Below are 25810 nucleotides of genomic sequence, written 5' to 3' on the forward strand. Positions count from 1 at the left end.
TAACATTTAGTTCTGTTTTCCCCCTTCCTCCCCCTGTCCCCCAATAGCTTCTTCTCTGAGTGGGAACAAAGATTCCATTTATAGCCTTGCAATGAATCAGCTGGGAACAATCATTGTATCCGGGTCCACGGAGAAGGTCAGTGGGACGCTCAGGTTTATTATCTATGTCAAGGGACTGAGTGGTTGGGAACCAAGAGAAGAACCCGGCTGATTGCACTTCCATAGTGGGTGGGTGGGTGTGGGGGGCGGTGTGTCTGTGTGTGTGTGCGCGCGTGTGCACATATGTACATCTGTGTGTTACATGGGTCATTAAAAGGCTTTCGTGATGTGGTTGTGATTGTGCTTTTTGTGTCTTAAATGTGGTGTCTTGTGCAGTTTACATTTGTGTCCTTCTTTTCTGTTTGCATTTCACAGGTTTTGAGGGTTTGGGATCCAAGAACGTGTGCCAAGCTCATGAAACTTAAAGGGCACACGGACAACGTGAAAGCTTTGCTGCTCAACAGAGATGGGACTCAGGTACTCAGACGAATTTGCTCATCCGCATACTATTCAAGGGCCGCTAGGTGGCGCCAGAGCACCTTGGGTGTTGGGCTGGAGTCAGGAAGACTTCTCTTCATGAGTTCAAATCTGGCCTCAGACACTTGCTAGCTGAGTGACCTTGGGCAAGTCACTTAACCCTGTTTGCCTCAATTCTTCATCTGCAGAATGAGCTGGAGAAGGAAATGGCAAACTATTCCTCTATTTTTGCCAAGAACATCCCAAATGGGGTCATGAAGAGTCGAACGTGACTGAAATGTCTGAACAACAAAATTATTATTAATGTTAACTTTTTCATGACTGTTAAAATAGTTTTAAAGATAATCTTCGGGGTGTCCCAAAGACATTTCATCTCAAATTTTCCCCCTGATATGGTAGTTTTTTTTTTAACAAAATGAATACATATAGTCAACTCTAGACTATTTTAAAAACTTAATCTCAATTCACATACCAAATCCCCACGTTTTTATTTCTTTATTTGATTTGTTCAGCATTTTAAAAATGAAAACAAAGTAAGACTGATGGCTTTTGCAGCGTCTCATCTGAACTGTGTCGTTCTAAATAGCTTTAGGATCACAAATACGGGCTTTAGAGGTGGACACAGAGACCTTAGTGATCCCCTCCTTTCTCAAGGTTCATGGGGGATGGGGAGGAGTGGGCCATCTCCTGACCTAGTCTTTGTTGTGCTGTTTTATCTAGTGCCTTTCTGGCAGTTCTGATGGAACTATCCGCCTCTGGTCCCTTGGACAACAGAGATGTATAGCAACCTATCGAGTACATGATGAGGGAGTGTGGGCTTTACAGGTCAATGAAGCCTTTACTCATGTGTATTCTGGAGGAAGAGACCGAAAGATTTACTGTACGGATTTGAGAAATCCCGATATACGGGTCTTGATTTGTGAAGAGAAAGCCCCTGTTCTCAAGGTAAGAGGACATTCTGTGTGAAAATGTGATAGCGATGATGGTTGTACAAGCAGTAGCTCTTTAAAACGGAATCCTAGTGGGATTGGGTGCTGGTTGGGAAGAAGAAACTCTCTGTAGAGACACAAAACAGGGCAGGAATTCTCTTTGGTCTTGGGTTCTTAGCTAGGACCTGTGAACTTGTTTTTACAAATATCCTGATCGTTGTATGTAAGTAAAATGGGTTTCTTTTGTAATCCTATGTATTGTATTTTATTTTATGCATTTAAATACTGGTCTGGACTCAATTGGGGATGAAAATCTGTCTTATCCTACAGGATAATAGGGAGGGGAAGGGGACAAAAGAGTAGGGGGATGATAGAGAGGAGGGCAGATTGGGAAAGGGGGTAATCAGAAGCAAATACTTCCGAGGAGGGACAGGATCAAAAGAAAGAATAGAATAAATGGGTGGGCGGGATAGGATTACGGGAAATAGAGTTAGTTTTTCACAGCATGTCTGCTATGGAAATGTTCTGCATAACTGCCTATATTGAGTTGCTTGCCTTTTCAATGAGGGTGGAGAGGGAGGAAGGGAAAAATTTGGAACCCAAAGTTTTAAAAACACATGTTTAAAAAAAAATGTTTTCACATGCAACTGGGAAATAAGAAATACAGGAAACGGGGTACAGAAATCTATCCTGCCCTACAGGAAAATAGAAGGGGAAGGGGATAAGAGAAGAGGGGGAGAGATAGAAGGGAAGGCAGACTAGGGGAAGGGGTCTTCAGAATGCATGTCATCTTGGGGAAGGGGGAGGGGCGAGATGGGGTGAAAATTTGGAACTCAAAATCTTGTGGAAGTGAATGTTGAAAACAAAAAATAAATTATTAATTAAAAATAAAAAATAAATACTAGTCTGGGAGAAAGGGTCCATAGGGCTTCTCCAGGTTGCCCAAGAGGTCCATGATATACTAAAGGTTAAGAACCCCTGCTCTGGATGAAAAAATGGAAGCCCTCAGACTCCTCAGCCATCTGTGCTGGCCTTTGTCTGGAGTCTACAGTGAAATCTCAGAGGTCACAGATAAACCCCAATCTCTTCAAAGGAGTGAAGGCCCCTGAGGCTGCCCCACATTTACTGTTCTGGGAGAAAGTGCTTGAGCAAAAGTGCCTCCTCCTCCTAGGCTCTGCACCCACCCTTCACCAGAGGGGCTTAAAACAACATTTAAGGCACCTCTCCTCAAAGAAGGCTTTCCATGGGCTTCCTTTTCACTGAATTGGCCACTTTCCCATTTTCCTGAAGAATCCCGGTCAGTGGGACCCACCATATCCGGGAAGCTTCCAGTGGGCATCCCAGTTGGCAGCCTGCTTAAAAACATCTAGAAACTTGGTCTTGCTTGGCATTCATGGCATAATATTACCATGGCTGCATATGAAGAAGCACATCTATGGTACCCCATAAAGGGAAGAAGGATCGGGGTGGGGGACCAAGGTATCTGAACTTTGAAAGTCCCAGCTCCCCAAGGGCTTTGGAGAACATGTGGCTGGCCAGCCGTCCTCACGTTCGGGATTTGTGTCTTCCAGATGGAGCTTGATAGGTCAGCTGATCCTCCACCTGCAATTTGGGTCGCAACAACAAAGTCTTCAGTGAATAAATGGGTGAGTTTTTTGTTCTGGTTGCTAAGCTATGTAAGCACATACTGCCGTTTGTTCATGTCTGCTCGTGTGCCCCAAAGGTGGCTCTGAGAAGCACCACGTGCTGGGGTTGAAGGCAGGAATTGTGAGAGCCGTGGCCTTTGTAGAAGGGAAGCTCCGTTCTGAACCCAGGAGGTGTGCTGGTCCTTGCCTGAGCAGCAGACTCGGAAGGCTCTTCGTCTTTCTAAACCCAACGTGGAGTGGACCAAATTCAGACAGTTGCTTTTTCTTTTTCTGTGTGAGCCTGAGGAGCAGCGTGATTGACCTAGAACAGAACCGAAAAGCTCTGTTGCATTCATTATGTTTGCACTCTTACTTAATACAGTTTCGATCTTCTTGTGACTGAAGTGTTTTAACATGGACACTTGGGCTTCATTACTTCATAGGGTGGAAACTTCACCCACTGTAGGTCCTGCCTCTGTCAATAAAAGCTGTGGGCCATCCCTGTTTGGTAGCTGACTCTGGCGGCCAGCCAAGAGGGCCTTTTTAAGCGTAACTAGCCTGGTCCTTGGGTGGCAGCATCAGGTCCCCAAACAAAGGCCTCCTGAGGCCTTTCCAGCTGGCCAGGGACTGGCACTACCTGGATAAAGGGTCACCTCCTTGCCACCAGGAAGGATGTGAGTCATACTCTTAGAGAGAAATATGGATAATGAAGGCAAAAGCCTTGGCTGCCCTGTTCCTTAAAGAGGGAAAATGGTCTGGGAGGTAAAACACTGCTGGGAAAATAGGCCTGCCCCAGCAACTTTTAAACTGTCCAATAATGAAGTCAAAGATTCTGGCTGTGGAAGAGTCATCCTCATTTTTGTCCTTTTTCTCCTGATGAAGATTGCCTGTAACACAGTTCTAAAATTGTACAATGGTGCCATCAGGCCGCCATCTCTCTGTTAGTTTTTTTCCCTTGTGCTTTTGTATTTTCAGGGTGTGGTACTCAGAATTGTGGTTGTGACTGTGTTTCCTCTTGGTTTTTATCACCACAAGAAACCAACAGCTTGTCCAAGATCCAGGGATTGGGGATTATTATGCTCACGTTTCCAGCAGTCTTGTAAAATGATCAAGTAATCTCATTTTTGTTTACTCTTTTAGACTTTGAAGGGAATTCATAATTTTAGAGCTTCTGGAGATTACGACAATGACTGTAACAATCCTATAGCACCCCTTTGTACACAGCCTGATCAAGTTATTAAAGGTAAAGAAGGAGATTGGACCATTAAAGTAATTATGAAGGTTTTGTTTCAAAGAGTAACCCAGCCTTTCCTTAGCAGAAATTCCAATTCAGTGAAAGGTAAATGAGATGCTTTGTCTTTTATATAAGGGAAACCTCTAAGAAAATGCTATTTGGTGTCAAAAACTGGAGTTTGTTTAGCCATAGTCTTTGACTTCATGTATTTGCGCTCTTAAAATAGTCACACTCTATGTTATATATCACTCTCAAGGATGTTCAGAGATGGAACATTGACATTTGGCCCAAGCCAAGACAGGTGAGATTGAGTCCTGGACTTAAACAAGTCCACCTCTCTGTAGCTGGTGTGGTCAAGACTTGGGAATGGTGTCTGAGTGACTTCCACCTCCATTGGTGCTTTGATTCCCAAGTCCCAAATAGCTATACAAACACGAAAGAGTGTGAGAACAGTCCAGTGAAGGCCACTGCTGCTTGGGGAACGATCCCAGAAGACAGAGTTGAAAGGGCCCTCAGAGGCCATCTCATTCAAGTCAGACCCATGTAGGAATCCCCTCTAGGTAAGTGGGCTTCCAGCCCGTGTTTGAAGACCTTGGTCTATCCCCCAGTGAGAACAGTTGGTCTGTGTTCTACACAAGGACCATGTATCAGCAGTCATCTTTAGCATTTCTGACGGATGATAGCCACAGTACCCATCACCCAGTTGAAAGGAGCTCCTACCCTATCGACACTTTATATTTTTCAATGAGCAAAAGTTCTTTTTGGACACCCTGGGCTGTTCTTTTTTCCATCAGAGGGCTTTTTGTTTCTTGTATTATAGCCTCCTGTCGTCAGAGCTATCTTAGGTGCTAGAGGAGGTGATGATCTAGATAGGCCTGGTCCGGCCTCCAGAAGAGGCTACTGTCTAGTGCTCTAGTCAATATTTCTTGAGCAGCCTAGGAGAGTTACAAGGTTTCTTTCTCTCGATCTGTCTGCTGATAAGTTTAAGGCATCGTTTCTGACTAAAGCATTCCACACACTTTTTTTTCTCTTAAGGTTTTCTATTTTAAACTTAGGCAGCTAGATGGCTCAGTGGATAGAACACTAGGCCTGTAGTCAGGAAGACCTGAGTTCAAATGTGGCCTCAGACACTCACTAGTCATGTGACCACAGGCAAATTACTTAACCTCTGTTTGCCTTACTATTCCACTGGAGAAGGAAATGGCAAACCACTCCAGTATGTCTGCCAAGAAAACTCCAAATGGGGTCACCAAAAGTTGAATACAACTTGAATGGCTGAACAACAGCTTTTAACAGAGGAAACAAAATAGGATTTCTCATTGTTTGTACATAAAGCCACAAACTCCAAATTATTTATAATTTGAAATACAAGGCTATGGGTCAAATAACCATTCCTGGACATAGGCCAAAATGAAACCATTTCTGAGTGATGCAGCAGACAGAGGGTCAGCCTTGAGTGTATCAGACCTGAGCTGGAGTCCTGCCTCTGAAATACACCTGAATGTTGAAAACCCACAATTCACTTAACTCCTTCATGTTAACACCCAGGAGGCCCTCTGCAGCCATCCACTGCTGCTGAGTTACCAGTGTGCTTCAAGGAAAAACGGGTCCACACCAGGACATCTTAACCCCAATGTGAAATTTCAGGGGTGACCTAAAAAAATCTTTTTCTATAGGAATGGAATTGGGGGGCTTGAAGTTGCCTTTGAAGGGGCTGCCCCCAAGCCTGCTTTGCTTTGAGTTCTTTGGATGCTGCATGTGCCAACTTTTCTGTAATTGGCTTTAGGCCAACGCCACCAAGGCCTTGATAACAAATTCTGTTCTTTTCCTGCTTAGGAGGTGCCAGTATTATTCAGTGCCACATTCTTAATGATAAGAGGCATCTATTAACCAAAGACACCAACAACAATGTGGCATATTGGGATGTACTAAAGGTGAGTGTGATCTACATTAGCTATTAGACGCTGGTTCTGGTCTGCTTGTCCTCCTCATTACAAAAAATTAAGTCAGTTGTTCCAGATGATGTCTGTATGTGATTTAATTGTACTCACAGGATTATTTTCTCTGGCATTGTTAGGGAGTGAGGGTGCAGCATTGCTCATGAGCAAATTTCTTACGTAACTGAAAGTTACACTCCTCAATGTTGTGTTACTCTCGGGGGCTAGTGAGGTGTTTGCCCCAGCACTGAATGGCCCCTCATCACTGTCCTGAAAAACTAGAAACCATGGAGAAGAATTTCCCAATTTTTGTCATTTTCCTGTCCCCTCCCTCCGGTTAGCTGTCCCTCCTTAGCGTAGCTTGTGTTCTGAGGAGGACTCTTATGTTCGTCCAGGGGAGGGACTACAGCATCATAAAGTGACTTGGTCCTTCCCCTCGGAAAGTATATAGCTCCAGAGTTGGGAAGACAAGACATGTTACTGTGTGACAGGGTGCTGCCAGAGGTTAGGAGAAAGATGTCACTTTGGGCTAGTGGGAGGAAGAGAGAAGATGGTTTTGGATTGGGAAAGGCAAGTGAGAGAAGAAGGGGCATTGGAGACGAAGATCACAAGTGGGGAAATGGGGAAGGGTAAGGCCTTTCTGAGGAAGGAGGCTTGGGCCAGTTTGACTGGAAAGATCAATTAGGATCAGGCTATGGAGGCCACAGATGTCAGGATAAGAAGTTTGGATTTCATTCTGTAGCTGTCAAGGAGTTCAGGAAAGGTTATTGATCAAGGAGAGATTACACAGTGCTTCAAAATGATTAAATTGGTGATAGTCGCAGATTTGATGGAAGTTGGGGGGTAGGGCATGGAACTTGGAGACTTCATAACCAGAGAGTAAGCTAGTGGGGTCGGAGCTGGATGTAGGGGATTCAAGGGAATCATTAGGCCTTAGGGACCTGTAGAATATGGGAACAAAGAGGGAGGGAGGGAGGAGTCAAGAGCTATGGTTCCAAGCTTGGTTGAGTGAGAGAATGGTGAGTGACTCCATTAATGGAAATAGGAAGGAGGAAGAGCAAGTTTGGGAGAAAGAATATATCAGTGTTGCATGCGGGTGGCCGTGGCTGGTAGGCAGCTGGAAACATGGACCAGACCTGAGGAAAGACGCATCGGTTTTAGGAGCCAGTCCACGTACAGTGGATGGGATGAGCACAGTAAAGGATGTAGAGAAGTTGAGAAACCCTTGGACACTTACAGAATAGGGCAGAGAAGAGGAACCAGCAAAAAAAGGAGGAGAGGAAGATGATGGTGAGAAGTAAAAGGTGAAAACAAGGAAGCCCCCAAAGAGAGACTCCTGTGTCCTGCACTTACCTGGGTGGGAGCCGAGTGCTTGGCCTTTGTGACAGCTTGCTACGTGGAGACCTGGGCTTTTTCCATGTGTTTTGGACGTTTCTGATTGAGATTGCTCAAAGGAATCTCTAGATCACTTTGTGCCCATGTCAGGGTTCAACATATTATAGGCTTATTAAAGAGGAGGGTCATTTTTTGTTTGTTTATTTTTGCTAGGCAGTGGGGTTAAGTGACTTGCCCAAGGTCACTCAGCTAGTAAGTGTCAAGTGTCAGATCTGAGACTGAATTTGAATTTGGGTCCTCCTGACTCCAGGGCTGGTGCTCTATCCACTGTGCCACCTAGCTGCCCCGAGGAGGGTCATTTTTAAAGACGTTTTAAGGGATACAATTTGGCTAGTGGTTAGTTACTGTACAGGAATGCCTTAAACTGGAATGATTTACCATGGTTTGTTTTGTTTTTTAGCAAGCATTTTAAACTCCATTCTTCTCCAAAGAAACATCTTGTAAAAGCACAGGCTGCATATTCAAAATTGGATGTTCTTGAGTCCAGTCAGTAATTGCTCTACTTTTCTTAAAATTTTTGGAATGCAGGCATGTAAAGTTGAAGATCTTGGCAAAGTGGATTTTGAAGAAGAAATTAAGAAAAGATTTAAAATGGTGTATGTGCCAAATTGGTTCTCAGTTGATTTAAAAACTGGGGTAAGTTTATAAACATTGTGGGAAGCTGGGCAGCCTGGACATCCTGCGGCAGTTGTGATTTTTCTCAAATAGATGAGCCGGTTGGGCTTTGTTACTGACAGAGAGATGGGGACTGAAGAGTCTAAAGGGAGTTTATTTCAGTCCTTACGAGCCACATGGTGCACTAAGCTTAGCATCCGATACACGGATGGTCTGATACACTAGACATTCATGGAAGGTACTGCCTAGGTACTGGGGATCCAAAGATAAACAATGACACAGTCTATGAACATACAAGTTAGAACTTTCAAATGTAAGTAATACATTGTAGATTAATCAGATTATGTAAAACAGGTTAAAAGTTGATTTGTTTTTAACCAAATACATGGTTGTCACGTAAGGAAAAACAGCGAGGTTAGAAAAATGCCTTCCGATGATCTTATCTTAACAGATGTTGACAATTACACTGGATGAGAGTGACTGCTTTGCTGCTTGGGTTTCAGCAAAAGATGCTGGTTTTAGCAGCCCAGATGGGTCAGATCCAAAATGTGAGTTGCTGTTAACTTTCTTTGTTATATGGGTTGCCCTGGAATTTTAAGAACCATCCTCCTAGTGATGGAGCAAGGCTGAGGACCCCTGCTCCAATAAAGGGCTCCTTCTGCTTTTTCCGGGGCTTCCCAAGCCTGAGACCTCATTCAGGAAGGACAGGAGTATAGAATTTAAGTTGTCTTGTAATGCTTTTCTTTTGCGGGGGGGCGGGGGGGGCGGGGTTGGTGAGGCAGTTGGGGTTAAGTGACTTGCCCAGGGTCACACAGCTAGTAAGTGTTAAGTGTCTGAGGCTGGATTTGAACTCAGGTACTCCTGACTCCAAGGCCGGAGCTCTATGCACTGCGCCACCTAGCTGCCTCTTGTAATGCTTTTCTGAGAGAGGTTTTTGGCAATTTCATTCAGAAGTAGCCCTTCAAAAGAAGCAGTTGCTAATTTTCTTTTAAATGACTGTATATGAAAGTAGCACTACTTAGCATTACTGTTCAGCTGAAAGTAACTCGTTCTTGGCCAAGATAAAGCAGACAAAAGTCATGTTACTTTCATAATGATGGGCTAAAGTCAATTCAAGTATATAAGCTTTAGTAACATAAGTTTTTCCTGTATTATCAAACAGTTTTCAGGATTATTCAGAATGTTAATTTTGTCTGCATATCTTCAAATTTTAAGTTTCTTACTGAAATAACTGCAGTTTAAGAATGAAATCCCCAGCAACTAGCCTGCTTATGATAAAGCTCTCCATTTTCTTTACTTACTGTGGCCCTTGGACAGCAGGCCCAGTCTCCAAGACATTTGCAACCTGGCAGGGCCTGACTCACATGGGGGTCCCTCCCCTGGCATGGTCTTTCAGAGGCTGGCACTGCTGCCTCCAGGAGCACAGGATGAATGAGGTCCCTGAGGAGGGCTTGTATCAACAGCCTCACAGCTCTGTTGGCATTTGCACAGTGACATAGGTGGGAACATAATTTATGTTTTATAATCCTTATCTTCTTTTGTTTTTTGAATAATGTGAACTCTCTTTACAGTGAACTTGGGAGGGCTTTTACTGCAAGCTCTCCTAGAGTATTGGCCCAGAACCCATGTTAATCCAATGGATGAAGAGGAAAATGAGATAAACCATGGTTAGTGTTTTCTGCACTTATTTCCTAAGAGCCAGAATTTTCATCAGTGTGGGTACTCTCTCCACAGACCAGATCGCAGCTCTCTGTACCTTAGTGATAAGTGATTCCCTAAATTACTGTCACTTGGCTTAAGGAGAAGAGCCTCCAAAATTAGCTAGGACAATCCAGGAACAATGGGGCTCTGGCTAGAGCTGGGCCAGCCTTTGAAAACCAAGGGCACCCCCAGCAAATGGTGCAGCAGGACTTCATGGAGGTTTTCTATATCTCCCGGAAAAATTATCCCAATTCCTCTACTCCCTTTTCACCTCTTGGTTATGCCCCAATAATTTCCATTTACATTGTGCTTTATGGATTAATAGCCTTGTCACATTCTCCTTTGAGCCTCATCACACCTTCATGCAGTTGCCATGGAATCACCAGGTTGGAAAGGACCCCACGGCCATCTGGGCCTGACCAGAAACCCCCTCCAACATCCAAACAGCCTCTCTTGGCGTGGGCCCTCCCCAGGCAGCTCATTCCCCTTCCAGAGGCTCACATTAAATGAGAGAGTTTCTTCTTCCACGCACCTTAGGTCTGCTTCTGGGTCACTTCTGCATTGCAGAATCAGGGGAAATAATGGCTAGGGTAGTTATGCATCTAAAGCACAACGTAAATGTAAGTTACTGTTGTTGTTATGGCCATAATGATACAGAGAGAGGTTATAACTGTTCTGAAGATTTCTCCCAGTGATACAGAGAATCTCTTGAGTGTCATGCTTAGCTGCCTCATGCCCAGAGGTGCCCCGTGGCTCTCTGAGGTCGTGCCAGCAGAGTACATGAGACTTCAGTGAGAAAACCTAGGCTGGCTGTGCAGCAAGGAGATCACATAGCCACTTGTGATGGGGGCCAGAGCATGGAGTCCACTGGTTTTTCCATTAAGCCCAGACATATCTTCATAGCTACAGATTCCCTGCAACTTTGGCATGTGATATGAAGAGTGTATTTGTTTTTCACTTTTCTGTTTTGACAATACATGGCAGGTACTTATCAAATTGCCTGTATGTCCAAGGAATGAAGACTTTGGTTTCTAAGCTTTTTGCTTTTTCAGTTTTAAAACATTTGCTGAAACCTGTTTTGTTAAATATTTCCTTTGTGCCAGTTTTTTAAAAATGGAAGACCCGACAGTCTCTGCCTTATGATCTAAATATTTTGGCCAATCGAAAATGAGCTTCTAAAGACATAAAATAGCTTATGAAGTATGAAGCTAATGTTTTTGGAAAGCCATTTGGATGTTGTCTTCCTGTCCAGCTTATGAGCCAGAAGAAAACTGGTCTCCTCACTTTATAATCGCACCTCACTTTTGACCGAAATATTGGTCCTCTCACCATGTTCCCAAGACTTAGAGTAATGTAACTGGGCTGTTTCAAAAAAATCAAACCTCTTCTCCAAGGATGAAAGTTTGTCCCCATAGAAGACATTCAAGAGCGTAGGCTCTGCCTTCTGAAAGCAGTTTTTAACAAAGTTCCCCAGATGTCTTGAATATTGACATATTATTGAAGTGCACATATATGCTTTTTCAGAGGGACTGCTTTAATGGGGCATCACTAAAGTGGCCAAGTCCATTCTCACTTGGTTGTTAAAGTTAGCCATGGTCCTTTACGAACGACACGTTCCAGATGTCTTTTTAGGTTGAGCAGTTGTATTCTCCCCTTCCTTCTGTAGAGCCCAGATAAATTCCCATGACACCATCGCTCTCCATAGTGATGTTCTTAGAGGGAAGTTAGGGACTTTTGATATTTACTCCACACTTGGGAGGACAGTGTCATGACAGGCAATGGCCCCACTTTTCTAACGGGTATTCTAGGGAGAGAGGATGTTGGGAGTTCAGTTACTCTCAAAGGCGAGTTTTTGGGGTGGGCAGATTGTTGGTCAAAGCCAGTGGAATCTCATGTTCTTCTGCCTTAGATGCATGAGAGCAAAGCCAATATACTACAGAAACTATTGGAATAAGAATGTCTGCTTAGTTTCTAATATGTGGCCAGTGGCGGCACAGCTTTGGACAATTTGTAATAGATACTTATGACCTCATTTTCTTCATGTGTAAAAATCAATAGGTTGTACCAGATAGATAACCTCTAAAGTCCCTTTCAAAGCTTCAGGATTTCATGATCCAACTTGCCTTGGTTTGATTCTGTGTCACCCCAACCAAGAACTCCCCCTAAGGCAAAAGTTAGCTGCAAAGAAAAGTGTCAGGAACTTCCACATACTCTCCTGGTTATACCTGTGAGGCCCTGGGCAAGTCACTTAACCTTTTGGGCCTCAGTTTCCTCATCTGTAAAATGAAAAGGTTCAACTAAATATAGCCTCTAAGATACCTTCTTACTCTGGATCTATATATGACCTTAATGAACTCTAATATTTGAACAGAAGATGTGGCCCCAAGGGTAGTGGAGAAGAGAACACTTGTAACTTTTCATCCAGACAAATAACCAAGAGGGCAGGGCCCACAGAAAAGTACTAAACATTTGGAAATTGGGATTCTCATTTGCACTTGTATCTTTCAAAACCATTCCTGAACTCTACTGTATATCTTAGTCCCTTTAAAACCATTTTTGGGGCAAAACCACCATTTAGCTTGAAAGTAAGCCCTTTCAATTGACTCTCTTTTCAGTCTGTAAAACAATAAAGTTCAATCCATTTCCATTTAAAAACATCAGAATTTGTCTGGGAATCTATCTCCCTTTTAACTTCAGAACAGTTTAAGAACAGAAATTGCGAAAAGTATATTTAACCAGCCTGTCTTTAGTTCACCTCTTTACTGCCCAAGGACACAACAGTTACCAAGAAAAATTTCACTTTACTATAAATAGGATGGTTCCAGTTTACACATGGAAAACTGAGACACAGAGTTAGAAACCAGCTCATACACAGCACAACCTCCATCTAGAGGTGAGATAGCTAGAGAGGGGAAGGAACATGTCCAAAGTCACCCATCAGCTACCAGCAGAGTTGACAGAGCTCCTGGTCCTCAGATCCTAGAAGGGGTGACCCTAGAGCTCTGAAGACCCTCAGAGTGCAGGCCAGGAGGAGTTAGCAAGGGACACATGAGGAAGACCCATGTGTGACTTGGCAGAATATCCAGAACCAGAGCTTGCAGTCCTACACCCTTCATCTCGAATGCCACGTTCTGGAAACCAAGCCCGGAAGAGGAGGATGTGTGGATGTGAAGGGATCCAGACCCAGACCATGAAGGGACCAGCTGAAGAACCTAACAGTATTAAGGCTTGAAAAATGAGGAGTACAGAGTATTGATGGAGATCTTCAATGTGGGAAGGATGGGCTGTCGTGGAGAACCGAGATTAGATTGGTTTTGTTTGGCCCTAAAGGTCAAGACCAGGACCTGTGGGTAGAAGACCCAGAGAAACAGGTTTAAACTCAATATAAGCAATGACTTCCTAATAATTAGACATTACCAAGAGCATGACAGCTTGGTTCCCTTGATCAGCAGTGAATTCTTCATTACTGGAGGTCCTCAAGCAAAACCTGGGTGACCATGGGAAGGAACATTGTAGAGGGGATTTATGATTCAGGTAAAGATTGCACAGTGGTTCTAGACCTGTACAAGAGCCTAGAGGTTGGCCAATCCAACCCCCTTATTCTCCAGAGCAATAAAGTGAGGCCCAGAGGGAGGAAGAAGGGGGAAAGTCACACAGAAAGTAAATGGTGAGTGTTGGAGCTTGGATTTGGACCCTAGTCTATTGACTCTAAATCTGCTGTCCTTTCCATTGCCCACACCAATGCTATCTGAGGCATTTTCTGGCCCTGAGATTCTGTAAATCCTCATTTGTTGGGTAGTAGTTTCATCTTTTCATTTTTAGTTGTTTAAACATTTGATTTTATTAGGAAGATTTATCCTTGTTTCCATTCTGTTCAACATTATCAGTGACTTGAATGAAAGCCTAGATGGCATGTTTCTCCAATTTACAGATTACCCAAAGCCGGCAAGAAGGGCTAACACATTTGGAGGACAGGATCCAGGTGAAAAAAAGGACTGGCCAGGCGAGACTGGTACGGCTCGAATCAGACCAGATGTCTGGTTCACACAAAAGGGGGGAGGGGGGAGGCACCCGTGGCCACACCACAGCGGTTAGTGGATTACACAAGGGCAGTGTTCATCAGAAGTCTAATGGAGCAGCCAAAGAACCTCGGGCTGCATTCGCAGAAATAATGTGTCCAGAAGGAGGGGGTGGATTTCTGCTGGCCTTAGTTCCTCCTTCATGGTCAGAGCCTGCCACAGAAGAGCCAATGATACTATCAGCAAGGACCTTTTCCGCTGTCCTGCTTTTAGTCAACATGCAGACAGTCGAAGGGTCTCCTGGCTCCCTGCCAGCATACGAACAAGGGTCTGGGTAGCCATTTACGTGAAGGAGACCTGGGGGTTCTCATACGCTGCGAGCTCATTCTGAGTCCCCAGGGTGACGTGGCAACTCAAGAAACAATTTGGTTTTAAACTGCATTGATAGACATGAAATCTCCAGAGGGGGGCAGGTGACAGGCCTGTTGTGATAAAAGGGAATGAACTCTGACCAGACCCATTGGAAGTACTTGCTTCAGTCCTGGATGCCATATTTTAGGAAGGACCTTGATCAGCTGGAGTAGACCCAGTAGAAGAGGACCAAGTGCAGGGACAAGAAATCCTAAGCTACCAAGTTGGATGGAAGGAGGGAGAGAGGGCAGTTCAGTTGTCTACAAAGGTCCAAAGGACCTTCCTGTGGGAAAGAGGGCTTGGATCGATCATGCAAGGCCACGGGGGAACGGAATCGACTGAGAGGCAGATTGGGGCATAGCAGAAACACCATTGTCTTAGCAGTGGCTTAGCAGAGTGCCATTGTCCAGGGGAGAATGGCCGGCTGGCCAGCACTGGCAGGGCTGGTGTGGAGAGAATGCCTGCCTGGCTGTCAGCTGGCTCTCATGATCTCTGACACCGCCTAGGGCCAGGACTCTCATCTTCTCTGGTTCTTGCTATAATAGTTAATAGCCCTGCCAGCAGCGTTTATGGAGCATTTGAAGATTTGCTGAGTACTTAACAAATACAACCACGTTGTATCCTCACAACCATATAGGTGCTATTATTATTCCCATCTTACAGATGAGGAAACCGAGGCAGGCAGTAATGGAGTGACTTGCCCAGGACCATACAGTTAAGTGTGTCTGTGGCCAGATTTGGATTCAGGTCTTATGATCTAGGGCCTGCACTCTGTGCACTGTGGTGGCACCAGCTGCCTACCTGAGCCTCCTCTGTGCTAGTCCTGTTCTAAGTGTTATAAGGCACTGTCCCTGCTCTCAAGAAGCCTTGAGCCACAGAATTATTGACTCGCCAAGGAGGCTTAGGGTCATCTAGTTTGGGAACAATTTAAAGGAGGATGAAGAAGATCAATACGAAAAGTTGATTGGAGTTTGATTGTGAAGGAGAGACAGATGTGTGTTTTGTTTAGGGGTAGGGGAGGAGACAGAGAGTGGAGAAGCAACAGACTGGAGACAGGGGATGTCCTGGCAAGAAGTAATGTGGAGGTGACACTGGGAGTGGAAAGGAGGAATGAGACATGAGAAACTTTGCAAAAGGAGACTAAGCAGAACTTGGGATGTGATTAGAGGTGGAGAGAGAAGTCCAAATGTCTCCACTGCCCCGGGGGAATCAGCTTTCTTTTGGTTTTTCCTGTTGCACTTTTATTTTGTTAACTCTTTCTCAGTCACATTTTTAAAAAATTCCAAACAGCATTTTGTATTGTGTCCTGGAGGCGATAAGGAGCCACAGGAGTTCAGTGATTTCTGTTTTGTACATCACCATAGTTATCCCAGGTACCTCTCTCCCTCCCTGTTTTTTGAGAAAGGAAAAAAAGTACAACTGAGCAATGCACTGAAAAAGTCCAAAACCACGTGCAATATGTAACACCTGTAGGCCTCCTGCCTCCACAAAGGGGCAGGTTGGGGTGTCCTCTCCTATGTCTTCATTTGAATCCTGACTGAGCTTTGTAATTTTGTTACATCTACTTTTGATTTTTGATGGGTCATTCTTCCAATTTACATTGTTGAAGTTACTGTGTATATCATTTCCTCGGCTCTGCTTGCTTCCCTGTGTATCTGTTCATAGAGATCTTTACAGGCTTCTCAGTATTCATCACAGACATCCTTTCTTTCAGCTCTGTAATTTTCCATTACATTCTTGTACTACAGTGTATTTAACTATTCCCCAATTGATGTGCATCAACTTTGTTTCCAATTCTTTGCTATCACAAGTGCTGATATTTTTATATATATGTATATATATATGTGTATATATATATGTGTGTGTGTGTGTGTATATATATATATATATATACACACACATACACACACACACACACATAGGTATATATAAGAACTTTCTTCTTATCCATGGCTTCCTTGGAGTATAAACACAGTAATGGAGTCTCTGGTTCAAAGGATATGGATATTTTAGTCACTTTATTTGCATAATTCCAAATTGTTTCCCAGAATGGTTGTGCCTTGTCACAGCTCCAGCAGCACTGTGTTAATGTGCCTATCTTCCCACAACCCCTCCGACATTGACTGTTGCCATTTTTTGTCATTTTTGCCAATTTGCAGGATGTGCGGTGAAACCTCAGGGTTGTATTGATTTTCATTTCTCTTATTACTGTTGATTTGGAGCATTTTCTTACATGGCTGTGAATACGGCACACTCCTTCTTTTGAGAACTGTTTATTCATATCCTTCGACCATTTATCTCTTGGGGAATTGCTTTTAGTCATATATAATGTGTGTGTGTCTTAGATACCAAACCCTTGCCAGAGAAATTTGATACAAAGGTTTTTACCCCATTCAAATACTTTCCCTCCTATCCTGGGTGCATTAATTTTGTCTTTGCAGAAGCTTTTCAGCTTCATGTAACCAAAGGATCCGTTTTATCTTTTGTAATTGCCTCTGTCTCTTGTTTTTTTCTTGAGGTGATCTGTGAATTCTTTCCATTAGAATTTCATTTTCTGTGTTCAGAGGTTCTGGGCATTCTCTTCTGTTATTCCTTTCATTATGGTGTTTAGGCTTTTTTGTCCTATTAGGTTCTTCTAGGAGCACTGCAATCCTTAGATTGTCTTTGAGATCTGTAGGTTTTGCTGCATCGTGAATAGATTTTCTTTTAATGATCTCACTTTTTGCCTCTCTTTTTCTGGGTTGTCCTTCATGGCTGTGTATTTGCATTTTCAGTCTGTTGCTCTCTCTTTTGTTGGTCTCGGGGGGCTGCTGCAGATTCATGTTCACTGTTGTTGCTGTGCGGGCCATAAATCCTGCTCTCCCGATTCTCATTGATCTTTTAAATCACTCAGGAACAGCATGTCGTGGTTCCTGTTCTCCTCAAATTCCTGATCATTCCTTTATTCTACAGCATTCATTCATAGATGCCTGAGGTCTCTTACTAGGTCTGGAGGCCATATTTCCTTCTGCTGTTACTGTTTTTCCTTTTGACTTTTCTGTTTATCTTCAAGGTCTTTGAGTTTTCTACTTCCTGAAATCCTTTTCTTCATCACTCACTTCCTGACTCCCTCCCCTCTAGAGGATGGTGGTTTACCAGCCTAGGCCTCTGCCCCAGCTGACTTTTGGGTGGTCAGAACTGGCCCCAGCTGGGTGCTCTGCTCTTTCTGTCATGGTGGAGTGTTGCATAGCTGCCCACCCACACACGGTGTCCTGTCCTGGTAACCTGTCCCACTCCCTCTGTTCCTTAGTTCTGGCATGGGCAGAGCTTGCTTGGCAGCATTGGTGCTTCCGGGTTGCAGTCACAGGCAGGCTTTTGCTCCGTGAGGACTGTGGCCAAACTGGCTACTGAGGCCAGGGCAACATTCTGCAGCCTGGAGCAGGGGCCTCCATGACACTGGAAAGAGGGGGGCGAGGCTGGGGTGCAGGGGTAGGTTTTGATGTGAGCCTGTGTCATGGCCTTGGGTCTGCTAGTACGGTGAAGCTGAGTGAGCTCAAGTCAGTGAGCATCAGTTCTGGATTTTGAGGAATTTTTTTTTTTTTTAACTTTCTTTTGGACCATGGAGACAGCTGAAGTTGCTTTTATCTTTGGTACATAATTTCTGTTTTGGAGGAGTTTGGGAGGTTGCGGTGACTGGAGGAAATGTCTAGTCCACCATCTTGTTGCTTAATTCAACAGAGAGAGCCAAGTTAAAAGCAGGGGCAGGTTTGGAGGGAAGAAGCATTTATGGAGCACGTACTATGTGCCAGACACTTCATTTGATCTTCGCAGCTACGCTGGGAGGAGGGAGGCGCTATTATTATTCACATTTTACAGTTGAGGAAACTGAGGCAGACAGAGGTGAAATGACTTGCCCAGGGTTACCCAGTAAGTGTCTGAGCCTGGATTGGTTCTTCAGTCTATCCACTGGGCCACCCAGCCACCTAGTCTGGAGAATGGCACAAAGTCAGTAGATGTCCATGAAAAAGATTAGGAGAGGGTTATGAACTTGGGAAGAGTGAGGCTGTTGAGGAAAGACAGCAGACCAGGGGCAGGGAAATGACCATGGGAGCAAGGAGCAAGCTGCTCCCATCTCTTGACCCACCCTAGAGAATAGCATTTGAAATGAGTGGGGCTTGTGGGGGAGCCGGGGGCTCCAGTGCACCAGAATGAGGGTGCCAGGGGGATTGCAGGGCCAGGACACATGGGGCTGGGGGTGAGACCGAGCAGGGCTTGTGGGGGAGCCGGGGGCTCCTGCACCAGGATGAGGGTGCCAGGGGGATTGCAAGGCCGAGACACGCAAGGCAGGGGGTGAGAGGGTGAGACTGAGCGGGGAGAGCAGTGTGGAGTCCTCAGAGCACTCCTCTCAGCAAAGGCCCCTTCTCACCTCACACATTCGGCAGAGACAGAAGCAGGGGCTGTGGTCAGTCCCATAGCTGGCCAGTCTTGCTCCAGGCCTGTCAAGCGACAGCTACTGACATTGCCACTTTGGTGCTCAGAATGTTGTATTTCATCCCTTTCTCTGAGAGGCAGATGTGGTGGAGTGGAATTAGGCCGTTCTGGGTTCAGGTCCTTCCCTAGGCCCGTACCAGCTGAGTAGTGACCGAGCAAGGCTCCAAGGGGCAGAACCTCCCCTGCTGCTGCTGCATGGGGAGGGGGAGGGAGGAAGCCCCTGCCCCTTTGGTTTGGCCCTTCTTAAAGGAGGTGCATTCTCAGGGAGCCTTCCCAGAATGCCTGACTTTCTGGTTCCCCAAATTAGGCTTTAGTCAGCTCTTCCCTGTGTTTCTGATGCTGGAGCTTTTTGACTTTGGTTGTTAAGAGGCTCCCATGGTTGCCTGGGACAAGATAGGACAACTGCAGATCTGACTCTGGATCTCATGTGCATCTTCCCACAGTGAATGGCGAGCAGGAGAATCGAGTCCAGAAGGGGAATGGCTACTTCCAGGTCCCTCCACACACCCCAGTGATCTTTGGCGAGGCTGGAGGCCGTACCCTGTTCAGGTAGAGGAATTGGAGGGGCCGGGCAGGGCCGGGAGTCAGGTATGTTGGGAGTGAGCAGCAGAAGCTGAGGAACCACTTAGGAAGATGCTCATTCGTGTGTGGCTGGGTTCCAGTTAGCGCTCTGGAACCTCCGGGGCTCCCCGCCGGTCCTCTCTTCACATCACAGAGATGGAATAGTCAGTAGTCAATAAACATTAAGCACCTACTATGTGCCAAGCACTGTGCAAATAATACTGGGAATACAGATACAGAAACAGACAGTCCCTGCCCTCAGGGAACATACAATCGAATAGGGAAAGACAGCATACCCAAGAGAGTTCAAAAGTTGTGGGGGAGGGGGCAACAAGGAACATCCCTAACAAGAGGACCGGGGGGGAGGAGTCCAAGGAGCCTCAAAGTGGTACAGCCAGGTAAGAAGCAAGGTGATGTCTGCCCTGGGCCCCCTCCTTGAGTCGGAGGCTCCACCCTCCCATGGTGAGGCTGCTGGGATCTGCCTGGGGCCTGGGCCTGGGGATGAGCTCAGTGGGTGGGGGAGGGGGGAGGGGATGGAGGTGGGAGAGGACCCCTCTCTGTAAATTACCCAGATGGCGAGTGGAGCCCTTAAGGAGAAAGAGGCTGTGCCTTCCTCTCAGAGATGCAGCTCACTGGGCTTTGTGAGGGAGGAGGACCTGCCCCATGGCCTTTCCTCAGGCTCCTCAAGGCTCTGTTTCCCAGCCATCTGTCTTGACCCACAGCCCGAGGCCTGTTGCTGCTGCAAGCCCAGAGGCCCGGAGGGGGTGCCTGTGTCGGAGTTGGCACCGTGTTTCTGGGTTCCTGCAGGGCCAGTGGGTCACTGGGCTCTCTGCTGCTCTCTATGTGTGTAGGTTGCTGTGTCGGGATTCTGGAGGGGAGACTGAGTCGATGCTGCTTAACGAGACAGTGCCCCAGTGGGTGATTGACATCACTGTGGATGTAAGTGTCTGCCTCTTCTCTGCTTTGTCCTCTTAAAGAACACTGAGGAAAGAAATGAAAGCCCGCTCAGGGCTTGAATAGCCAAGAGCATTGTAATGGTGACTGTCAGGCCTGCAGAGGGCCAGCCTTCCCTCCTGACAGGACCAAAATGGAATTTAATCTCTTACAACTTTTAAAAAGCGCATTTCCAGCCCCGAGAAGCCCCCCAAGCCTTAAAAAGCCATCTGGCTCTCGACAGCTCTTGTCTCCTCTCTGTGTATGGGAGCCGCCCTGAAGGGACAGCTTTCCTGCTGCCTCTAGGCCTGTGGTCGACTCCTTGGGAGGAGGACACCAGAGGGCTCTGCGGGGCTCGGGCTTTGTCCACCCAGTTGAGAGGCCTGAAGACAAAGGGCACGGTTCAGGCCCTGCGTGTGGGCAATTTGGCTTACAGCGCCCAGACGTCTGCAGAGTGGAAGGCAGCCCTCCGCTTCATGTCCCGCACCAGCGGGGGTCCACCAGCTTGTTCAGAGACAGTCACGAGAGCCGCCGGCCGAGCGCTCGAGCACCTTGAAGCCCTTTGCTCGTAGCAGCACCCTGTGAGGAGGTCATCAGCACGAGGACACTGTCCACCTTGCGTGGAAGGGGAGGGGGGAGCTGGCTCCTTTCCCTGGGCCTTGCTGCTGCTTAGAGAGGAGGAGGAGGAGGAGAGCAGAGGGAGTCATGGGGGCTTCTTGTCTCACTGGGGGACCGAGCCCCGGTCAAGAAAGAGGCTCCCCTTTTGAGATGACATGAAATGTACATTGTGGGGATTCTTTAAAGGACTCTGAGAGACTGCCGTATGTGTCGGAGGAGAAAAGTGTTTATAACTTTGGTGTTGTCGTGTGCTCGCCATCGGGGTACTTCTGTCTTTGTTCTGATTCCGATATGAACTTCTGCACTTTTCTGATGAATTTTTTCAAGGCTATTTATGGGGTCTGGTACTTTGTTATGAGAAAATCATATCAAATTGTAAAATAAATTTTAATTAAAAACTGTGAGTTTAATCTGCGCTTCAAGGTAGCTTTCTCTTTTATAATAATTAGTATACAATTGTAATGAATATCATATTTTCTTTCAGAAAAATATGCCCAAATTCAACAAAATTCCCTTCTACCTCCAACCTCACTCATCTTCAGGGGCAAAAACCTTAAAGAAGTAAGTGAAGTGCTGGGCCTTTTGTCTTCCTAAGTCCTGTTAGCTGGGACAGGCTCCTTTAATGTTTTGTGGTCAGAGAAAAGAAGGCTGCCCTTAGAAAGCTGAAAGTTATGGGTCTCTTCTAGAATAATCTGGGCTGGGGTTCCTCATTGTGCCCTCATGATCCATTTTTAACCAAAGCCATGATGTAAAGGAGGTCACTCTCCAGGGCTTTTGAGATCCAGGAACCCGTCTCCCCGTGTTGTCCATTTGAGGGTGAATTGTATGAGGTCACAGACAGCCCAGAAAGGCAGTACGTGAGTCTTAGCAGGGACCCCTGGGAAAGTCCTTGGAAGACCTCCCTCCCTGCTGGTGTCTGCTTTTCCTGGAGCCAGCCCCCCAAAAGTTGATTGGTAGAAAATGAATTTTCTCTTTGCCTTTCACCTTTCTGACAACATGACCTTTCCCTTCCCCTTCCCAGAGATAGACTGTCTGCCAGTGACATGCTCCAAGTCAGGAAGGTGATGGAGCATGTTTACGAGAAAATCATAAATTTGGACAGTGAATCTCAGACCACCAGCTCATCAAATAATGAAAAAACTGGAGAGCAGGAGAAAGAAGAGGACATCGCCTTACTGGCAGAGGAGAAAATTGAACTCTTGTGCCAGGACCAAGTGAGTTGACATGAGGACCTCAGTCTGGGCCTTTCCCCTGGGAGAGAGATTAAGAGATGGTGGATCCTGGGGCCTGGGGACTCGGGTTGTGAATTGAGCCCTGCTCCCAACCCCAAGAGGCCTGCCCTGCAGGATAGCGTGGCCAACAGGATGAGTGGGCCGCTCTTCAGTGTTGGTAGGGAGGGGATTTAAAAAACTTGTTCTGGGGCTCAGAAGGCAAATTTAGGGTCCAGGGAAACAGATGTCTTTAAGCCTTAAGGCGGCTGAGGGCTTGCCAGGCCTAGGGCAGAGGCAGGTAAGTGGGGGACCTCAGGTGTCCAAATTGTTGAGAGCTTCGTGTTGGGTGTGGTGAGAGCAGAGGGCCTCCAGACTTGTCAGTATTCCCGCCACATCTCACCTCCGTCCACGTGCAATAAGGAATCTGGCTTATTGGGGAGTCAGTGAAAGACCTCTGATGGGATGACTATCTGATGGGTGTGAAAGATGTTGGAGGCGGGGAGATTCCTTTGAGAGATGGTGCAGTGGATAGATGGAGCATGGGCCTGGAGCCAGAAGTCCTGAGTCCTAATCCAGCTGCAGACACTCACTAGCTGTACAACCCTGAGAAAGTCACTAATGTCTGTTTGCCTCAGTTTCCTCACCTGTAAAATTGGGATAATAATAGCACCTACCTCCCAGGATTGTTGTGAGGATGAAATGAGATGCTGTTTTTAAAGGGCCTAGCACAGTGCCTGGTACAGCCTAGGTGCTTAATAAATGCTTGTTTCCTTACCTTCTGTCCTGTCTCTTGGCAGGGGGAGGAAACCCGAGGTTTTTACGCATGAGTGAGTGGGTGAACGGCAAAGCCGTTGACAAGCATGGGGAAGTAAGCAGGCAGCTGGGGTTGGTTTGGCCGGGGCTGCCTTCCGCATGCTTCCTCACCAAGGTCTTTAGGCAGCTCTGGCTGCTTTTGCTCTGGATTTTCCTGTCCCTTGCAGCATAAGGGCATGATCAGTCTCCCTGGGGTCTGGGGCCCAAGGCTCGAGGCACTCGGGTGTGCTGGCAAGCTCACTGGCAGCCTCCCTTTGGAGCCTCTGTCATCTCTGGCCCTAGAGTTGGGGGAAGGTACGTCGGTGCCACTGCACAGAACGCAGACTCTTCCATCGTCTTCATCAGAGCACAAGATAGAACCAAACACGTGCCTGCTGCCCCACCCAACGTTAATTATGTGTCAGGGCACTGTACTGGGTGTTGTGGGATGCTGGAGCTGCAACCACCTTCCCTGATGCCCATCCCCCACCCCCGCCCAGTTGGAGAGCCAGACACCCAGGTTCAACACCGTTTCATTCTTTTCAGGTTTTGGACCCAAATATGGACCTTCGAACAGTAAAACACTTCATATGGAAGAGTGGCGGTGACCTCACCCTCCATTACCGCCAGAAGTCCACGTGAGGCCATGAGGGCGAACACTCCTGGGTATTCATTTACTGACCTTCCTCTTGTGGTCCTGAGAGTAGTACTACCTAGTGAAGCCCACTGAACCCCCACAGTAGCGAGACTTCTAAGGATCGATTCGGTACGGACCGAGATTACCCCTTTACCTGAAGTGACTAATAGAGATGTAATATAGCAACACAGTCTTTGCGGCCTAGACTCCAGTCTGTCCCAAGGGAGGCAGCGTGCGCAGGTGGAGGGAGGGGTGCGAGGAGCGCCTGCCAGGGACTCATCTTCGTCTCTTCATGCTTGTTAGGAGACACTTGAGGGCCATATCTGTCACTGTGTTCCAAATGTAATTCAGACCTGCACGATGTCTCGTCTTTTTTTTTAAAGCACATTCCATTCAGAGAGCACCTGCAATGACCTTTCAAGCTGGTCATTCAAAAAAAATCAAATCATTTTCACTAAAGACAAGATCTTTTTTTAAAATGGGGAAACACCTTTGCACCCTTGAGGGCAGCCCATGTAATTACAAAATGGAGGGTCAATATTAGACTTGTTTTTTAATACTGTACTTCAGATGTGTTCCTGTAGAAAGATCTGTTGGAATTCAGAAATCCTGAGTCAGAACACTCCAGAAACACGGTTGCAGGGTCAGTCCAGTGATGCTGGGCCTCATAATGGAGTCAACACACTTTTCAGCAGGATGTAATTAAAACTTAGCCGTCTTGTTTCTTCCTTCCTGCACCGTGTCCAGTTGTAACTCTCGCCAGCTGAAATTCAGGTTACAGCTCCAGGTGGAAACCCGAACTTTGTTAAAATTTAAGAGCATTCTGAAATTTTAGCTTCATTTAAATGTCACCTAGAATTTATGTCGGAGTAAAGAAATATCATAGCAGATTAATTTGATGTTCATAATCTGAAAGTAGTTATTTGTTTTTCCAGAGTTTTATATGCATTTTTTGTTGTTATACCTAGATCTTCTTTTCACTGTTCTTTCTAATGATCTAAAGCTTTCATACGGTCAGTCATCTGGGTCTTGTATAGAGTTAACTTATTGGGGAAAAAACATTTCAACTTTTGGCAGGGAAAAAAAACGTAACTTTGGCTTCTCCCCAAAGGCTGTTTGTATGCAGAACAGATCCGAGGTCCACCCCAACTGCCCCAAGCCAGAAGCACAAGTGCCTTTGGAGGGTGGTTTGTTCCTGGCCTTGCCCCCGCCCCTCCTGTAGGGGAGGGGGAGGGGAGGGTGTTGGGGAAGGGGGTGGGGCAGCAGACCACTCGGGCCACAAGGTGCAGGTTCACACTCCTGCAAGGACTGAGCTCTCTCACTCCCATCAGGCGTCATTTGGAAAGCAGCCAGCTCATGCCTCCTGCCCTCGCAGGAGCTAAACAGACACACCGTGCTCCCTCTCCAGGCCACTCGGATGTGCTCCTCGGGGTATTCGGTGTGATGCCTCGTGTGCCGTGGTGGCACATTTTTAGCAATGTTTGTGAATTAAACGGAAAAAATAAATGCCATGGGAAGTCGTCAGTTGGCTCCTGATCCTAAATCCTCTTGGCAGGAGGGGCCGCTCTCCTGTTGGAAGGGAGTTCTTCCAGATCCTATGGGGGCCGAAGTCTTACAGCCGCTGCTTCCTGGTTACTTTCATGGACCTAAATTCCACCAGGGTTCTCTTTCATTCCCCTCCCTCCCTTCCTTTTCCTTCTAACCAACTCAGTAATGCAATTTCAGGAAAGTTTGACAGAGTCTGCAATGCCAAAAGGGTAAATAATCTGTATTTCACAGTTGTATAGAATAAAAGGCTTTAGTTAAAATATTTCAGATTTGTGTTGCATTTATTTTAACTCACTGTCTCCATTTTCCCCTTTAAACAGTTTTGTGTCTTTTAAGTTCCCTGATTTCAGGTTGGTGCTAGAATTATCTGCCATCTGTTGATCAGGGCAGTTAAATCTAGAAGGGGGAGGTTGTGGGATGTGAGGAACCGACTAAAGTAAAGACAAGCTGGTTTTTTTTAAGCACTTAACTGTGTGCCAGGAATTGTGTTCAGCCCAGTGACACAAAGGTAGAAACAGCCCCTGCCTTCCAGGAGCTTATGATCTAACAGGCGAGACCCCATGCAAATGGCTACGTACAGAGCAGCGACAGGCAGGTGAGAGAGAGTACACGCACCGAGGGGATCTTAGCTGAGATCTGAGAGAGATGCAGGGTCTTG

The 25810-nt window shown here is 46.2% G+C and overlaps 1 protein-coding gene across 2 annotated transcripts in view; it reads left to right on the forward strand.

The window, feature by feature from the left end:
* Positions 1–25414, forward strand: part of WDR48 (WD repeat domain 48) — a 53049-nt gene extending 27635 nt beyond the window's left edge. The window contains exons 6-20 of one of the 2 annotated variants that reach the window (XM_027835815.1): positions 48–136; positions 415–516; positions 1237–1461; positions 3017–3091; positions 4211–4313; positions 6141–6238; positions 8165–8272; positions 8703–8799; positions 9823–9918; positions 13884–13964; positions 19296–19401; positions 20265–20352; positions 21449–21525; positions 21986–22178; positions 23514–25414. In XM_027835815.1, coding sequence (XP_027691616.1) covers positions 48–136; positions 415–516; positions 1237–1461; positions 3017–3091; positions 4211–4313; positions 6141–6238; positions 8165–8272; positions 8703–8799; positions 9823–9918; positions 13884–13964; positions 19296–19401; positions 20265–20352; positions 21449–21525; positions 21986–22178; positions 23514–23609 — 1634 coding nt within the window. In that variant the 3' untranslated portion in view covers positions 23610–25414. The remainder of the gene's footprint in view (positions 1–47; positions 137–414; positions 517–1236; positions 1462–3016; positions 3092–4210; positions 4314–6140; positions 6239–8164; positions 8273–8702; positions 8800–9822; positions 9919–13883; positions 13965–19295; positions 19402–20264; positions 20353–21448; positions 21526–21985; positions 22179–23513) is intronic. The other variant, XM_027835816.1, reaches the window with a different exon arrangement.
* The last annotated feature ends 396 nt before the right edge of the window (positions 25415–25810 follow it).

The sequence above is a fragment of the Vombatus ursinus genome, unplaced genomic scaffold, assembly GCF_900497805.2.
Source record: "Vombatus ursinus unplaced genomic scaffold, bare-nosed wombat genome assembly UNPS02014817.1, whole genome shotgun sequence".
Taxonomy (NCBI): domain Eukaryota; kingdom Metazoa; phylum Chordata; class Mammalia; order Diprotodontia; family Vombatidae; genus Vombatus; species Vombatus ursinus.